Below are 19,583 nucleotides of genomic sequence, written 5' to 3' on the forward strand. Positions count from 1 at the left end.
CAAGCTCCTGGAGGCGAGAGTAGATGATGGCGAAGGCAGATCTAGGCGAAACAACATTCGCATACGAGGCCTTCCCGAGAAGGCAGAGGGGGACTGTATGGAACTATTCCTCGAGGAATGGCTGGTGGACACATACGATGCACAGTCATTCTCTAAGTTCTTTTCCATTGAATGGGCCCACCACATTCCAACCGGCAAAATTATCCCCGGGGCGCCGCCACGCACAGTCATTGCAAGATTCCTAAATTATAGGGACAGGGATACAGTGCTGCAGCTGGCAAGATCAAAAGGGACAATCACATATAACGGATCAAAAATCGCCTTCTTCCCAGACTTTACCAGAGAAGTACAAAAGGCGCGCCAGTCATTTGATCCGCTCAAGAAACGCCTGCACTCAATGGGTGTGAAATATGGGCTAATCTTCCCTGCCCACCTAAAGATTTATCATAAGGGCACATCGGTGCACTTCACAGATCCCAAGGAGGCATGGAACTGGGCCGAGAGGCATATAGATGGCGACTGGAGAGCAGAAGGGAGGAGGAGAGGGAATCGCAATAGACCACATCCTGAGCGCCCACCGGACATGGAGCCGCTGCAGCAACAACAAATGGAGAACCCGAACCCAGGAAATGCATAAAGACTTGTAACAGCTACGGAAAACGACCAAAACACCGCATTATGTAGTACCGGAGCCCGTGCTCCGCAAAGTATACTAAAGCATACGTCATATTAAGGCTGGCGGCCGGCCTAGCAGCCGCCCCCCAATCAAGGTAACGAACCCAGGGCACCAGAAAGGGGTGCTACGCCGCCCATCTCAGGCTTCGCACGACCTGCAGATCCCAGCTACAGCTGAGTGGGCTTATATGGAATAGTAGTTTGGGCAAAGTTTGACTGTTTCAAAGTTCATGTTGGGTCGACAGATGCTTCAGTTGGGGCTGGAGTATGGGGAAGCGGGAGTTGGAGATAATGTTATTATTCGTTGTTTAGATGTTGAAAACCGCACCAAGGCCAATACGCATGTAGTAATATGCCTCTTGAGATTGAGTCTAGTAAACCAAGAAAACAAGCAGATTTCGACACATAATACACCAAGGTACCAGCAAGTTCAAACCCTTTCCAGACTGCTTGACCATGTAATATCTCTGCAAATGCAACATACCAATCACACATATACACAGACCACATGGCACAAGTCACTAACGTAACTAGAAGTAGAACTATTCGGGCGATGACATCGAACGTGAATGGGCTCGGAAATAGCATTAAGAGGCGATTAGTCCTACAAGCACTGAACCGCCACTCCCCTGATATAGTCTTCCTAACAGAGACACATCTGGCAGGCACGAGGTGCACATTGTTTAGACGTTCGAACTACCGACAAGCTTTCCACGCTGGTTACACCATGGGGTCACGGGGGGTATTAATTCTGGTACATAAAAGACTTCCCTATAGCCCCAATACGGTCACCCATGACCAAGGAAGCAGGTTTGTTCATACGACAGGAACCCTCCGGGAACGCACGATATCTATGTCTGCCGTGTATGCACCACCTAATCTACTAACCCCCCTGTTGAATGACATAACGCCCTTAATCGCCAACAACCCTGAAGCTCTCATATTGCTGGGAGGGGACTTCAATGAAGTCATGAACATAGACCTGGATAGGACGTACGTACGTTCCAGGAACCCAGACATACGTACTAAACTGGCCACATTCACCAATGCATTGGGATTGCAGGATGTATGGAGATCATTACATCCCAACACAAGAGAATACTCGTATCACTCAGGTGCACACGCCTCACTATCCAGGCTAGACAACTTTTTCCTACCGCTCTGTAATATACATGAAGTAAGTGAAGCCCGACTACTCTCTAGAGGTATTCCGGATCATTCCCCACTTATGATAACGATTAGAACAGACAGAACAATCCCCCCACCCAGCTGGAGATTGAATGGTTACTACCTAGGATTTCCCGAAATGGTGGAGCACATACAGAAGGTCACTGAAACATACCTTGAAATAAACACAGACTCTGTAGATAGCCCAAGAACACTTTGGGAAGCCCTGAAGACGGTACTAAGAGGTGAAATCATAGCCTGGACCACAGCTCACAGGAAGAAACACCTCGAAGCGTTACATCCAGCTGAAGAAAAGGTACGCAATGCAGAGGTTGCACACCTAGCCTATGACCAGCCGGAGACGCAGCGAGCGTTGCAACTGGCACAAAAACAATTACAACACATAGCCCTAGACAACGCAAAACAGGCGCACGCAGCAATGCGTGCGAGAGTATACGAAACAGGGGACAAGGCAGGGAAAATACTGGCATGGCTAGAACGTAGGGACCTAGGCCTCACCCAGGTCAGGAAGCTAAAAACGGATGGCCCTGAACCATTAATAACAGATCATGACATAGCGGAGGGTTTTGCAAAGTATTATGCTGAACTATACAGTGCACCATCCTCACCACCTCCGACCGACATTCTGGACGAAATCACCTTCCCTGTCCTAGATGGGCAGCAGGTTGATTTGCTAGAACAGGACATCACTGAGGAAGAAGTGTCTCAGGCAATGTCAGAACTCCAATCAGGGAAGACCCCAGGCCCGAACGGTTTTCCTGTTGAAACATGGAGAAAGATAGGCATAAACGTAATCTCCCCACATCTACTGTGCCTGTTTCAACATTCCCACTCACAGGGTAGCCTTCCTCCAGATCTCAGGAAAGCCACGATAATAGTTTTACCAAAGGCAGATAAACCACCTGACCAGTGCAGTTCCTATAGACCCATCTCGCTTATAAACTGTGAGGCCAAAATACTTGCGAAAATATTGGCTAAACGGCTGCAGCAAGTCATACACAAACTTGTGCACCCAGACCAATGTGGGTTTATGCCACAGAGATCCACCAGGCAGAATATATATAGACGGCATACAGCAATGGAAAAAATACCTAGATTGCAGAACTCCCTGGCATTACTATCCATAGATTTTGAAAAAGCTTTTTTTGCGTCGCATGGGTATAGGCCCACAATTCTTGAGTTGGGTCAAGCTACTATACCATCACCCGGTAGCAGTAACAAAAGTGAGTGGGTACACTTCAAAACCCTTTCAGCTGGGTAAGGGCACGAGACAAGGCTGTCCCCTATCAGCCCTGATCTTTGCATTAGCAATTGAACCGTTAGCGATCCTATTAAGGTCCGCACAAACATGGAACGGTTTCAGGTGGGAGGATAGGGTGTCCCTATATGCAGATGACCTGCTACTACACCTGGCGAACCTACGTGTTTCCTGCCCTGCAGTGACACGTCTATTAGAGAGTTGCGGCAGGTTCTGTGGACTTCATGTCAACTGGTCGAATTCCATACTATTTCCAGCAAAGGAGATAGAGAATGCCATACCGGACGAATGCCCTTATCGGGTTGAAAGAGGGTAATTCAGGTATCTGGGTATACTAATCACGCATAAACTGTCAGATTATGTGGAAACAAACCTCCACCCGATAACGACTAGGTTCAAGGAGGACGTCCGCCACTGGATGTCCTTACCGCTTACGCTATTGGGATGCACTGCACTCTTCAAAATGATGGCTCTCCCCCTCTTTCTTCACATATTACAAAATGCACCGCTACCCATTGATTCCAGCGAGTTCCATAGGATAGACCAAACGCTTAGGAAGTTGTTGTGGAAAGGGGGTCACCCACGTCTGGCACTTACTACCCTACAAAGATCTATATGGGAGGGTGGGATAGGACTCCCCCGGCTGCAAACCTATTATTGGGCCGGTCAAATGGCAATTGTTAACGACAAAATGCATGGGGACATCTCTCTGCCGCACAATAGAATACAGGATCCGGATACACAAGAAAGGCCCGTCAGGTCCCTCCTTTACGGGAAAAAAGTTCGATCTCCCATCCCCTCCATGTTGTCCCACATAACCCTGGTCTGGACAGACATACATAAATACTTAGGTTGGGACAAAAAGGTAACCCTAGCACAACCTCTGTGGAACAACAAACACCTCCCGAAAGTGAACAAACTCCCTAAGTGGCAAACATGGACTCAACTAGGCATCACGAAAATCGGAGATGTAATAGAAGAGAATGAGATAAGATCATTCGCAGACCTAGTCGACACCTTTGCACTCCCACCTAACGAGCGATACCACTATATGCAATTCAAACATGCACTGCAGGCTCATCTTCCGGAATTGATTGATGCGTCAGACTACTCCCCGCTGGAACGCAATGTATTCCCAGAATTGCTTACACATAAAGTCACGTCCACCATGTACAGCGCCATAAACTCCTTTGCCACAAAAGAACTGGTGGGCCTGAAAGCCAAATGGGAGAGAGAGGTAGGCGACATACTTCCAGAAGAATGGGTGACCGCATTAATGTATCCTAGACAATCGACTATCTCCTCCAAGCTTAGGTGGGAATGGGGAAAGACCACTGGCCCAAACTGTCTGAGATGTAAGAGGGAGGAGGGGTCCTACTACCATATACTATGGGAATGTGCTGTCATTCAACAATACTGGCATCAATGTTGCAGTGAACTGTCAAGGGTAATGGGAAAGAGTTTACCTGTGAACCCAAAACAACTATTACTGGGAATAGAGGGAGATATAGATTTAACAAGGTACGAAAAGGCGTTTTTATCCACCACCACCGCGATACTGAAAAGGAACATAGCGCAACTATGGGGCTCTGAGAGGCCACCTAGCTATGACCAATGGATCACGGATGTCGACATCTGCATCGCAATGGAGAAAAGGGTTTATGCTGCCAGAGGGTGTCCAGAGTAAGCCCAGAGAATATGGCAGAAATGGAAAGATGTGCATTAAAATAAGCCATAATGGCAAATTGGAATACAGCCCAAGGACTTGTTAGTGTGCCAGACTGTGTGTCAGGACGGGAGCGGTGTGTCGAGGCATGTCTAGAAAGTGTCTGAAGGCTCATTAACAGGAATCATGCGGGGAACCATTGGCGGGCGGGTAAAGGAAGTTGTGTTTACCCCAATGTGTGGGGCTGTTTGTTGTATGTTATATAAAAAAAATAAAAAAAATGTTTTATTAAAAAAAAAAATAAGATGCTGCTGCTTTTTACAAATATCCAAAAAAGCAATTTAACCAAGAAATGCCAAATATTTTGAATACGAGATATTGGCTATTTTTCTCCTTTTGGTCTTAAAATAATTGTAACATTTAAGAAAAAGAGGAAAAGAGTTAGAGAGAATTGAAATTAAATATAAGTTAAAGAGAAATATTGGACCTTGCATCCATGCTATTTACAGATCGAGCCTTAAAATATAATGGATGGGGTCCCTTTTGACCACTATACCCTTTCCAACCATGGACTTTGGAATATCAGAAGACACAAGAGAGAATTGAGGAAGACATTTCTTCTTGAAATAAGAGATATATCATGAAAGAGGAAGATTAGCAACTATAAGCGGAAGATGACTGGAAAAATAGTTATGCTTCCTTATTAAAATGTCACATAGTCTTAGGAATGTGTTACCTTTTTTTTATAAAATGTAATCAATAAATTAAAACATGGCACTGTTTTCAAAGTTAAATGCATTTGGAACACTATTTGAGGCTGTGAGAAGAGTTATAAATTAACTACAAATGCTTCTCTCTATAAGGAAGAATTGTATGAATTAAAGCATGAGAAGAAGATGCCTGATGCCTTAATCTTACTTCTTATATGACAGAGAAAACTTGTCATTTGTAGAATGCTCATATGCTCTCATGATGAAATGCATTGAATGTGTCAATCATGGAAGGGAGCGGTGGACGAATAGTTGTCTATTGAACACAAATAGGTCCATTATAATTATGTACTACATCGAAATAAGATCAATTGATATTTTGCAGAGAATAAAAAATGGTTGTTAAGAACGAACACAACATGACCTTGCCCTGAAGAAGGCTGGGTCAAATGAATGTGAGACACTCAATAGCTGAATTGGTTGTCATGAACTGTTATTGTTTTGGCATGATGCTTGACAACAACAAGTAATAGAATATGTGATTGAATTCACGTGTAATGTCATGTCATGAATGGTGAATTTATTGTGATTGCATGACAGTGAAAAAACATGTAGAAATGAAGAATACAAAGAAATTGTGTTGTTTTAGTTAAATGCAGATGCATTGTGTTGTTCTATAGTTTGTGTTGTGGTATTTCTTTATCTGAATATGTTGTGGTGTGCTGGCAGATGTAAGCATCGATTCCCTGTGGATTTATTTTCTAAAATGAAAGTGTAAATGTACAATCAAAATAATTACTCTGTTGGGAGCTTTCAACGTGGATTGTTGTCTTGTGACCATAGTTGTTGTTCTCTAGAAGAGTAGGAGGGTTATCTTGATCTGGTGATTACTCCACACCAAGGTCATCAACGGAAATCCAGTGCCATTGCCCATCACACTCTAGTGACCATCCCTCATCAGGATCACAGTGCCGTCTCACAACTTAGGAGTGCCTCTAACCACTCAACAATAAGACACAGTGCCTCCTTCTCTTATGTTTGCTAGTGCCTCCTTGTCGTAGTATGTTCCAAGTGCCCACTCTCTAACCATCAGGGTCAGATGTATCACCCCCATCAAATCACCACTGCCCGCCTTCTCCTGCATCAGGTGATAGTGCCCACCTCCGCATAAGGCTCCCAATGCCTGTTCTTCTTCTGCCGTGATGTTCTACCCCTATCATGTCTCTAGTTACCTCCTCAACCATCTTGCCCATGTGGTGCCCATGCCCACCTGCCCCATCAGTATCCAGCTTTTAGTTTCTAACTTTCTCATCTATTCAATCTCTACCATAATCACAGACACTCGCTCATACAATTATCCACCCACTCACTGACTCTCTCCCACGGGTCCTGGGTCTCTTGCTTTTTTACAGCATTTACCAGCATCCACTTACTGAGTTTTTACGCCAACAGCATGTGCAGTTTGAATCATATGCCATTGACACCCAAACTAACATCTGTTTTGAAAACACGCTGGGACATAGCTAAATATTACTAGATGGCTTGACCGCACTTACCATTGGCTGAAGAACAGCACCCTCTGCCTCAACAGCTCTTAAGCAGAGATGTTGCTGGAATGGGGAGTATGCATAACAGTTCTGTTTGTCTTGCCCACAGGTCTAGGGTCAACGCTGACTAATGCATTGAAGGTAAAACAGCTAGGAGGGATGTTTAGCAGACCGATCATCACCACTCAGCTCAGTCCAGCCATTAAGGGTTTAGGTTCCAACTGTCTATGGTTAGGAAAAGCCACACGCTTCTTAAAAGTGTCCACCACATGGAAGCGAGCAGAGCCGTGGTGATAGACCACCAAGCTAGTCTACTGAAACGCAATCCACTCCATCCAACAAAACTCCCTAACAAATAAACAAATGAACTAAAACACTCATAAAAACAACCGGAGACACAGAAACACATGTCCCCAAAGTATGCAATTCAGTTTGACTCCCATCAACCTAAATCATCTGTGCCACACAAGTGCCATCCAGCGTAAGTATTTTCATCATATTTTGAGCACCCCAACCAAAGGCTGGTATTGTAGTTACTAAAAATATATTATGCAGAGATGAGCAGGCACCATAAACAGTTTCTGACTATTGCTCATCAAACACTAACTACGTCTGTTGAACAAGGAACTAATACGTAGCATGGAGCAAATCTAGCTTCCACGTGAAATGCAAGCTATAAGCAATAATCCAATATGCTTTAAATCTCTTCCTTTTTTCAAATTCCCTATGACAGAGTTTATGTCACATAGGAATATTTGTATGGCATCAGCTGCCCGGAGTAGTCAAATATATCTTCTGGTATCAGTTTGTGTCATGCTCTCCAGTCTTTTCTAACTTAAAACCAGAAATGTCTATACTGTTATGGTGGTGTGAATGTGACACCATAATTAAGGTTATATCAAAATATATATTTAAAACTGTACCACATTAATCTATATGTTGCATTCAGTACATTCATTCCTGTGCCAAACTGTCAGTGTCAAAAGAGACCCCCTCCCAACCAGCTGTAGGCAGCCTACCCGCGGGTATGCTGGAGTCGATCCAAACCCAGAGATGGTGTGACTGAGTTGGAGGGAGAGGGCACATTCGCTGTATCCCCTGATTGTACCTGGTGTACTTGTAATAGTGGTATGACAAGTCCCACGTCTGGCCAGAGTTCTTTTTTAAATATTGTAGAACAGCCCGCTCCAAAAACCTGATCAGCGACAGAAACCTCTGTGAGTGCAAACCGGAGGGCTGGATGCAGATCTCGCTCTTCTGACACCTTCCAAGCTGTGGACAAGAACACCACCTTTCCAGGGTTGTAGGAAGGAGATGCACGCCACAGATGCTAAAACAATACCCAGCCGCAGAGATCACATGAGCACATGAAAGCTAAATGTGAATGGGGGAAAGAAAGCAGTCAGGTGACAGTAGGGGCCGAAGGGCAGGTGGAGGAAGTAGAAAGAAGGAAAACCCAGGTGTATAAAACCCTTGATAACAAACCAGTAAGGAAGAGAGTTGGCAGAGACGAGACAGAAGGAGGAGGTTGAAGCAGTTGTTGGGAGAGAGTGCTGGTAAGGTTTTCCATGTGAGAGAGAATGGTACCAAATATGAGAGAGTGGAGAGGCTGTTGGGAGAGTGAGTGTGAGAACCAGTAGGAATAGAGAGAGAAAGGGTGTAGGTGATTGGAGAGAGTGGGAGTAGAGGGTGTAGAGAGATATTCAAAGCTGAAATTGAAAGAGGGAAAGAGAGCATAGAAGTGGTAGTGAATAGGAGAGGAGACAAGTGTAGAAGGGGAGATTGGAGAATAGGAGGGAGCGACATAGAGGGGGAGACAGTGTGAAAGATCAGAGGGACAACATAGGAGGGAGGAATAGGAGAGAGACATTAGGCAGAAAGAGAAGGACAGAATAGCATATGACATAAGAGAGTGGGAAAACAGGAGCAGGAGATAGGCAGGAGTAGGTAGAATACTAGCGAGAGAGGAGGGACGAGAGCAGGGAGAAGAGAGAGAAAGAGTGAGTGAGAGAAAGAAGAAGGCACATCTGGAACATCTTATTTGTCTTGCATCATCAGAGTAGCAGGTCCTTGGAGAAATCCCAGAGGTTTTGAGCTGGAGTATATAGCCCTAGAGAGTAGTGGCTACCTGTCACTAGTCTTTCCTGGCGACCACCTGGGAGATGGGGAAGCCCGGGCTAGGTTGGAGGAACCCCACGAGTGCAAGAGGGATAGGCTAAGGACTCCCATTTGTCTAGCCTTCCTACAGTCTATCGTTAAACCAGTTGTGAAATTTGATAATGAAAACCCTGAACTGTCCATCTGTCCATCTGTGACACTCCAATCTCTCATATACACAGAAAATGAGAAGCTAGTGAAGCTCATCCATAATAAATACTAATTCACTTGCAAAATGTGGCAACCATTTCAATACGACCCATATTGAAATCGCCCATCATAAATATAAATTAATACTCCACTTTTACCAGATCCAAGATAGTTATCGGGAGTACACCTCATGAAATGTTAAACTAGAGGACCATGAATCAAAACATGTGGAAGAGTTGCTAATGGCATTGTTGAAAACACTTGATCACTATTCTTTACATTTGCTTAGCCCTTATCTAAGAACCCACCTAATTTGGGGATGCAGAGACCATGGTGTGTGTGTGTATATTATTTGTGCTATTGTAAGTTGGACTATAAGCAGTATTTCAATGTTTCAATAATATGCACATTCCTGGTGTTTCTCTAATGTCATTTGTATTCTCATTAAACATTTATGAAGGATAATAGGCACACTAATTTTTATGTAATGACATATTTTTCCATTGCTCTATACCTTAGGCTGGATTCAGAAGATGGTGATGGAGCATGGTGTCCCGAAATCCCAGTGGAACCAGATGAGCTGAAAGAGTTTCTGCAAATAGACCTCCGTGTGCTGCACTTCATCACCCTCGTGGGCAGTCAGGGCCGTCACGCCGGCGGCCATGGCAATGAGTTTGCTCAGATGTTTAAGATAAACTACAGCCGAGATGGTACACGATGGAACTCCTGGAGAAATAGACATGGAAAACAGGTGGGTTCAAGTTGACAAGCTGAGCACATGCACTCCACAATTCTTGCCTCTCACAGTGGCCTAAAGAAAATCAGAAAATGGAAAGTTAGCAAGCATGAAGTACAATATAGCAACACAGCTGACCTATCATAGGGAGGAGTGACCCACTAGAGAAGAAATGTCTGAGGATCGCCATCCTAATAGCATATTATCCTACACCCCATTTATATATATGCTTCAAAAAGAGCAAGTGGAGAACAAATGCATTGCTTGAAATGGAACAACTATTCGCTTGCAGAGGACATAGTTTACTGTTCTGGGTATAAATGGGTCCGTGTGCATGAGATCTAGACCACCTTTCTTTGGAAAACAAGTCATGATACAGGAAGAAGGAAGCCGCTTGGAAGCATGATTTCTTTGATGCACAATCAAGAGTATTTCATGAGCGTGACCTAGTCAAGGCCACTACTACCTGGGGTAAAACAAGGCGATCTTTACTAAGCAGAGTATAAAGGAAGAGTGAAGGTGGTGTAGGACTAATGCTAGAGGGCAACATCAGGTGACACTTCCCTACATTCTAAGGTATATTGATGGAATTTGTAACTCCATAATATAGATATTCAGGGAAAAATCTTTAATTGAAGGGACGTTAAGGAGAAAATTGAACAAAACAAAACCCCTGAAATACGGCACAGAATTCAGGCAAAGCCACCTTAACTACGTTCCCCTCTTGCACAGCGTTTGACCACACTGATGACACCAGAGATTACATCAAAATATGACACCACTGATTACATCACTGATGAAAGGTTAAAAGGTTTTGTTGCAATGTATTTGCTCACCTTAACTTCCCTGCAACTAAAGTTGTTTTAATGAATTTCAAGGGTGTTGTATACCATTGTTTTTTACGGACCACTATCCATGGCCTTTCAGCCGTTTCCACCATACATGTTCCCCCAATATGTTTCTTTTGGACAGATATTAAGGTTTTTAAGTGGAGAGGGCACCCCTTTCTTTGTTGAATGTTTAAAAAACTACTGGATGGATTTACCCAAACCCGGTCAAGAAATGTAAGTCCAAGCTTTGTGCCCAGGTTGTTTCCATGCTGGTCCAAATCTGCCCAGCGGATTTCATGCTACCACTGCACTTTTTCTCTTCAGTGAAATTAATGGGCTGAAAACTGTGAAACTCTGGTGTTTTGTTTTCTTAATAACTTTTTCATTTTATAACATTTTGTTCCCAAAATGTGCAGTTTGGGGTGTGGCCTTGACAAAAGTTATGTTTTGAAAGTTTGATTCAAATCCATCCCGCAAATCAAAAGTTATTAGCAATAGAATTTAGGGACAACATGGCAGCCAAATTAATCGTACGAGTCAAAATGCATGAGCTGTCCCAAGATATCTATTTTCAAGGCTGTATTTTTTCTTTTCCTCAGGTTCTTGATGGGAATGCCAATGGGTATGATATTGTTCTGAAGGACTTAGAGCCACCTATCGTAGCCCGGTTTGTTCGCTTCATCCCAGTGACTGAACACTCTATGAACATCTGCATGCGGGTGGAGCTCTATGGCTGTGTTTGGCTGGGTAAGCATCTTATTTTGGAGATGAAATTCAATCTAGCAAGTTATCGTCAAAATGAACTACTAACGAAATCTTAAACAGAGTCTAGATTGTAGTAACTTTCCAATTTGGTAGTCTTGAAATCATAGTTATGAATTTGCATGAATCAGTCATTCTAACAGACATTGCTAACTGGGCAGACAGACTGATGACCTGAATTTCAATTTTCCAATGGACAGAGTATACTGTACACAGATGGCAACCACTAACCAGTTGGTAACTTTTCAGTTATCATGTTGTAAAATATGGCTATTTTGAATTATGAATTATTACTGGGCATCTGGCTATAGATAGAGTCTACTGCCTCTTCCAGAGAATAAATGCACAGCAGCGAGGCCCTCAACACAGAAGGTACTTCCCAAAACCCCTTCACAGAACAGGGACCACTTACTTCTATTGCACGGGCAGGAGATTTTCAAGATCAGTTCCCGGGAACTGATCTGGTTAAACCAAAGAAAACACCTTCTTTCATTCATGCCGATCCCACTATCACCAACAGCTCACACCTGTCCTGCGCCTTCACAGCCATGCATAGAGATATTCTTAAATACCTCAATGTCAACATGCACCTTGAAGAGTCAATATTTTTCAAGCTGTTAAGTTTCATGACCCTCTCCAAAAGCACAATCCTAGACTCCAAACAGATCTCTGCTGAAAATCCATACTCAAGCAAAAAAATGCAAAACCAGAAAGGAAATGGCATTAAGAAACTGGCAGCTCAATCAAAGCTCCGGCACATACCCACATTTACTTGACATTTGAAAATTAGTATAACCTTGGAACTCAATGTATGAGCTGCTTTCTACATCCCTGTAATAACAATGACTTGTCTGGTTTAACATTAAAAAGCCTATGCGCCGGCCGGCTGGATTCGGCAACACAACCGGCACAGGTATGCAGCGGAGAAGCGCAGACTAATGCAGTGCGCGGGCAGGAGAGTGAGCGGGAGAACAACACACATGCTACGAAGAGCCCGGGAGCTCAGGGAGGTAGCTCAGCTCATTCAAGCTGGACCAACAGAGGCAAGTGGGCAAGCAGCTAGCTGGACGGGAAACGAGGAGCCAAGGAAGGCGAGCAGACAAGGGGGAAGAGGAAGAGTGAAAAGACCAGGGAGGCACATGGAGCAGCGGATCAGCCCGCACAGAACAACAAAATGTAGAAGGGACAACACAGACAATAAAGAAGCTACAACTAACGCTAACTCAGGATAGAACACGGAAAAGTCCCTAAGCCTAAGTATAGCCCATAACCAGGACAAGGCACAGGAGAGGGGATAGGAGAGCAATTCCCAGTGCCAGCCACCAATCCAGAGGGAGAGCACTGATATAGAGAGTTACAAGCTCATACTGCTTCACATCTAAATAACCTAAGCACACCTGAGGCCCAGCAGGTCCAAAGTAACAAATAAAGGGAAAGGACAAGGCCTTTGAGATGAGCCACATGCAAAATGGCAACCGAGGGTAAAAAGCTAAAAGGCAAGCAAACCACAATAGAAACATTAACTATGACGCAGGAGAGCCAGAAAGGAGGGGGGCTGACAGAACAAGTAGAAGGGGGCGTTGATAAGATGGACAAGTTGGACAAAGGTGATCAGCAAAAACCGGCAGCCACAGAAGCATTAAAGACAGTCTTGGAAGCAAAAATTGATGCAGTTATAATGGATGTGGGCTTGCTAAAACAGGATGTGCGCGCACTGCAGACCGTACAGGACAACTTGAAGTACAAGTGAAGGCTAACATCAGGGAAGTATCAAGTGCAACAGCGGATGTTAAAGTACTGCAGCAAAAAGTTAAATTACTCGCAGAAAGAGTGAATGACGCAGAAGGTTGGGCTCGCAGGAACAACATCAGGATACTGGGGCTGACTGAAGGTATGGAAGGAACCGACCCCACCAACTATGTCAAAAAACCTGCTGTTACAGGAAATGGGCCCTGGGAATCTCACACAGGGATTTACAGTGGAGCGTGCTCACAGATCCATAATCAGAAAACCACCGCTAAGCGATCCCCCCATACCCATTATTGCTAAAATTCTAAATTATAAAGATTGGGAGAAGATATTGCCATTTTCAAGGATGGGAGGAACCATACAGAGGGCCTCAGCCATACCAGCAATATACCTAGACTACACCTTCCAAAAACAAAGGGCCCAATGTATTGCAACCAAGGAGAGACTTCGGAAGGCTGGGCTGAAGTACATGTTAATCTACCCAGCTAGGTTGAAGCTACTATATAACATAAGAGCGTTGTTCTTTGAAAGTCAAGAAGAAGCACAAGATTGGATGGACACTGCGAAAGTGGCAACAACAGAAAAAGACTGAGTAAAGTGCCAGTCTTCATAAGGAACAACACCGTTGAGACAAGACTAATTGCAGAAGGGGAGCTACCCAATAACAAGACATGTGAGGGTCCCTAAGAGCTTGACAGCAAAGTAATAATCCTACCAGATGCAATGAACAACCCAAGGCTAAAATGATTGAGCCTGTTACCGAACAGCGACCACACAGAAGGAAGCACAATCCATAGACTAGTCTTCAAGGGAGGAGTGACACAGAACAGAGTGTTACTCCAACTTCCCCATTAGTGTGAGTTTGGGTACTTTATTAAGTACCCACCTGTTGGGCACCGAACGCCTAGTTGGCAGACTAGGAAGGTAGGGCGTGGAAGCGGGCGAGTCTAAGCATGCACTGTATAGCTGGGAAGTTAAAGTTGAGGGGGGCCTGTTGGTTAAAGGGGTGTGGGGAGTTGTTCACTGGAGATGGGGGAAAGCCTGACAGAGAAGTACTTAGACCGGTCACACACAGAGATATAATCACGAGAAAAGAGAAGCCGGGGAGAAGACACACGCATGCACATGAAGGAAAGTAGGTTCAAGATAATTTCCTGGAACATCCGAGGACTAAATAACTATGTGAAGAGATACAGAATAATTACATACTTTCGCAGGAACAAGATAGGTATTGCCCCATTACAAGAGAAACATCTCACTAACACCAGACAAGACAAACTACCCCAGAAAAGGGGAGGGACAGAGTGGGATCCACATAATCTGCATATGCAAGGGGGTGCTCATTTGGGTAGCCCCGACAGTTACACTGAGGATACTGAGTACTAAATCTGATGACGAAGGAAGGATGGTATTGATCCATGGCACCCTAGAAAATAGGGAAATAGGCATAGAGAACGCTTATGCACAGAACCACAACGCTATGACATTTTTCCAATCACTATGCGCAAGATTAGGCCCTGATAGAAGCGGAGTACTGTTGGGGGGTAGGGACTTTAATTGTACACTGAATCGGGTGCTTTATAGGTCAGATGACAAGTTTAGAAGGCCAGCACCGCCTGCAAAAGTTTTGAATACCCTTTTGCAGTCCTTCAATCTGGTAGACATATGGAGAACATTACACCCACTGGAGAAAGACTACTCTCATCACTACACGCCACACAAAGTCCACATTGGGCTAGACTATTTGTTTACGGGGGAGGGATACTTAAGGGAATTTGAGGAGGTGGAATACAAAGTGAGAGTATTGTCAGATCATGTCCCATTAAAACTGACGTGGGTTATAAATGCACCTAGACAGGCAACACCAACCTGGAGACTTAGAAGTGGGATGATGTTAGACACAACGTTCAGGGAACATATGAAGGAACACACAGATGATTCTTTTAGGATTAATGAGGGAAGTGTCAAGGCAATAGGCACGGTGTGGGAAACATTTGAAGTGGTGAGCAGCGGGGAGATGATTACTAAAGCAGTATGGTTACGCAAAGCTATCACCACAGAACTAAATAGAATAGAACAAGCACTGGCTGAGGTTGAGCAACAGAATAGTGCAGGGTTGGGTGATTTGGAAGAAGAAGTAAAATTGAGACAGAATTGCCTAACACAATGGGGTAGGCTTGGCAAATTCAGCTATGCAAAGTATTTAGAGATAACACATGCAGAAAGGGATAAACCAGGCAAACTCTTAGCATGGTTGCACAAGAATGACAACAGGAAAATGCCAATAAACTCAGTCAAAAATAAGGAGGGCAGCATATGCAATACACAATTAGGAGTGAACAAAGCTTTTTACGAATACTACAGTGCACTATACATAGATCCCTGGGTAGAGCCAGATAGTGAACTACAAGAAGCACTAGACCTCCATAACCTTACCAAAATTAGAGATCGGAAAAATGAAGATGCTAGAAAAATCAATAATGAGTGAAGAGGTGTTAGCGATAATCAGAACGCTGCCTTCAGGTAGGATGCCGGGAATGGGCGGGCTGCAGAGTGAATTCTATAAAGCGTATGCAGACAGTCTTGCACCAGTGCTGATGAGAGTGCATACGGAAGCGTTTGAGACGGGAATGCTCCCGGAAAGTATGAGAGAGGCTGTGATAATTCCCCTGCCCAAGCCCAGTAAAAATACAACTGATTGTGGCTCATACAGGCCTCTGTCCCTATTGAATCAAGACAACAACATTCTTACAGCGATACTGGCGAATAGGCTTAGGAGAGTAATGACTGACCTAATACACCCTGACTAAACAAGATATGTGCCAGGAAGGAACATCGACTGGAACCTAAGGAGGTTACATCATGTTATTACTACTACAAAAGACTGGGACGGGCATGGTGCTGTGGCCTCATGAGATTTGACAAAGTATTTGATTCAGTCCACTTTGTGCCAAATACATTCAATGGATAAAACTGATATGCAATAAACCAAAGGCTGGGGTCAGAACGAGTAACATATTCTCTGATAAATGGGAGCTACAGAAAGGCACCAGACAAGCCTGCCCATTGACCCTGATGCTTTATATCATAGCAATGGAACCAATGGCGGCATACCTGAGGGAGGAGTACCAGGAAGCAGGAATCAGAATAAAGGATTTGTGACATGTAGTGTCCATGTATGCGGATGACATGTTATTATCTGCAAAACCTGGAGAGGAACTTGTAACACATACTGGACATGCTAGATAACTGTTAGGGAGAATTCTCATTCAATGGCTAATTTCCCTTACCTAGTGAGTCCCCCAGCAGCTTTGCTGGATTTCTGGAGTTTATTTTTTTCCATTTGGTAAGAGTTTACCTCTTGTTCCCACTCTTACCTGTGTTTTGCCATGTGTATTTCATCTGTTTTTGTGATTATGGACTCTGGAGTACACCACTTCAGTAGCCCCCTGCTTTTGTGTGCTACACAGCACCTTCAGTGCAGTGACACAGGGTTGTCTTCCCACCAACTCCATTTCTGAGGCTGACTACTGTCCCCCAGAAAAGGGTAACGTTGCCATTAACTTTACTTAGTCATTTACCCACAGATTCAGTAAACCCCATCTTGCATGGAGTACTGGAAAGGGTTAATCCTTAGCCCTTTTTATCTGTACCTCCTAGAGCATTGTTTCGCTCTTTTAACATTTAGACTAGGCTGGAGGCAGTGGTATCTACCCTAACTCTTCTACCGCGATTATACTATATAAACATGGTATTGTTTTAGGCTATTATATTAGCCTCGAACTTAAACCCGCTTGAACAAATACTTTTTGTTTTGTCTCCGGTCGGGTTTATTCGCCAGTCCTTCTTGTGTTTTACTTTGCGCGGCAAACCAGGTTTGCCTTCTTTGTTCACTGTCTTTTGGCGGGCTTCTGCCAAGAAGCTCTCCTCTAGGTCGCTTGGGTGTCTAGGTGGGCTGAATGTGAGGGAAGGGTGTAGTCATCCCCTGCACAGGGTATCCTAGGAAACCCAAGTTGCACTTTGCCATGATTGGCTGAGGTGGTTGTCCGAGCCGTACAACCCCCCTACTGCGTGATTGACAGCCAGGCTGTGTGAATGGGGGATTTTCACATAAAAGGCAGGACTCTTGGGCTAGAAGTCAGAGTCGCCACTGGAACTACAAGGGACCGAAGAGAAGCGGAGAAGAAGTCGACTGCTGCAACTATCCCGTCCCAGTGAAGCCCTGCTGCAGTCCTAAACTATCTACCCTTCGACGACCAGAGAAGATCCAGTCCGGAGTCTTCTTCCCTTGAGCCTGGTGGGGATAAGCAGCTCATCTTCTACAGCCAGAGGATCCTCTTCGTGGTTGAAATCACTGCACACTGCTGTAGTGGTCCGGATAGCCATCTGAAGAGCCTCTCCTGTTTTTAAGGAGCGCACCATTTCTTCACCATCTCTGCTGCCGGCTTCAGCCCTGTGTGGTGCAGACCCCTCCAGACGTCCTCCTTCGTATCGAAGCTCCAGGAACCGTGGGTCTGCAGGAAACTACCAGGAACAACTGCTGTGGCACCAGCTTCTTCATTGAATAAGGTACTGTGTTCTGCTCGAGGAATTAGGGTGAATCCCTTTTCTTCGCCTCCAAAGCTTGCCCTTGTCTTCCCTCCTTCTTATAACTTTTGCTTCCTCTGTTGACAATATCTAAGTACTCCTGGCTACGTTGAATCATGAACTATCCGACTGTGTGATCCTCGACAACAGGAACCCAGTTCCACTTGACACTGGTTCCTGCCTATTGACTCTTGAATTTCTGTCTAGGAGTGTTCTCTGGTTCTGTCTGCCTTGACAAAAGTATTGCCTATGATTTTTGCCCCCAACTTTCTCTGGGTATCTCAGGTGCTAAGTGTGTTTTTACCCCGGTAACATCTCTTGCCGCGGATACGCGTTTCTTTAGTAAGACCGAACTGTCATTACTGTCAAAAAGTGATCGCAAGTGTATTCCCGGTAACGTCTTTTGTTTCACAACACTGGTCCGCTAAAACACAGGATACTTAGCTTGAAGTTATACCGTACAAAGTGAATTGATTAGTTGTAGTATATTTTACGTGTGGTTTTGAATTAATAGAAGAGTCATGTTTATAACAAACGGTTTAAAAATAAATGTACTTATATTTTTTACCTGAAACCTTGAGTCAGTGTTTGCTTGAGTCACAGTAATTGTGGTCCCTTTGTGTAATCTCTGCTACTGCTCATATACTCTTGAGGTAAGCCTGGCTGCTCCGCTATTGCTACCACTTTAACATAGTAGTACGGGCTTGTACCAAAGGTAAAACTTGTATTGCCACCTGTAGTCTTAATTGTGTGTAGTGGTCCCTAAGGGCACTGCACAGTATTATGCCTAACAATAACTTTAGTGGGTTATCAGGAATCACGATCAACAGAAGTAAATCTAGTTTATTCCTGCTAGCTAAGCTTGCGGAAATGGTTAAAGCAGAGTTACCAACACTATCTCTCCTGTGGGTGACAGACACCTTTCTATACCTGGGGCTGGACATTTATCACACCCCCAAACAAGAACACACACAAATACACTGAAGGCTCTGGAGAATTTAGTGAACTCAATGAAATTCTGGAGTAAATTGCCATTGTCGATAATGGGGAGAGCAGCGTTATTAAAAATGGTGGCGCTACCCAGGTTACTGCACTGCTTTGGAAATATCCCCATATAACATCCCCAAACAATATTTTGTAAGACTAGATCAAGAGTGTAGGAGTTTTCTTTTGCATGGTAGCAGACACAGAGTTGCACTGAGAACCCTTCAAAGACCCTAAGATAAGGGAGGGCTGAGATGAGAATCCCGAATTTTGAATTATACTATCTGGCAAGCCAGATGCAGTATTTGGTAGGCTGGCTAGCAGACGAACCTACATTGGATACGGCACTCCGACAGCCAGCAATGCAACACCAACACTTAAGATCTAGTGTGGGTTGCCCCACCAGAATTACAGGGGTACCCACACTTGGTGAAAGTGTGGCGCAGAACCTGCAAAAAATTCAAGATCAAAGACCCGATATCGCCACACATACCCTAAGCAGTGGTAATGACAGATAAAAGAGGTCTCAGGGCCAGCGTACGACTTCACAGGGAGACATGTGGGATTGCTAGAATAGGGGATTT

General features: G+C 44.4%; 1 protein-coding gene across 1 annotated transcript in view; it reads left to right on the plus strand.

The window, feature by feature from the left end:
* The window catches only part of DDR2 (discoidin domain receptor tyrosine kinase 2), a 1,291,881-nt gene that overhangs the window by 504,229 nt on the left and 768,069 nt on the right, over positions 1-19,583 (plus strand). The window contains exons 4-5 of the mRNA XM_069641352.1: positions 9,871-10,102; positions 11,517-11,664. Coding sequence (XP_069497453.1) covers positions 9,871-10,102; positions 11,517-11,664 — 380 coding nt within the window. The remainder of the gene's footprint in view (positions 1-9,870; positions 10,103-11,516; positions 11,665-19,583) is intronic.

The sequence above is a fragment of the Ambystoma mexicanum genome, chromosome 1q, assembly GCF_040938575.1.
Source record: "Ambystoma mexicanum isolate Mex_15411 chromosome 1q, UKY_AmexF1_1, whole genome shotgun sequence".
NCBI lineage: Eukaryota > Metazoa > Chordata > Amphibia > Caudata > Ambystomatidae > Ambystoma > Ambystoma mexicanum.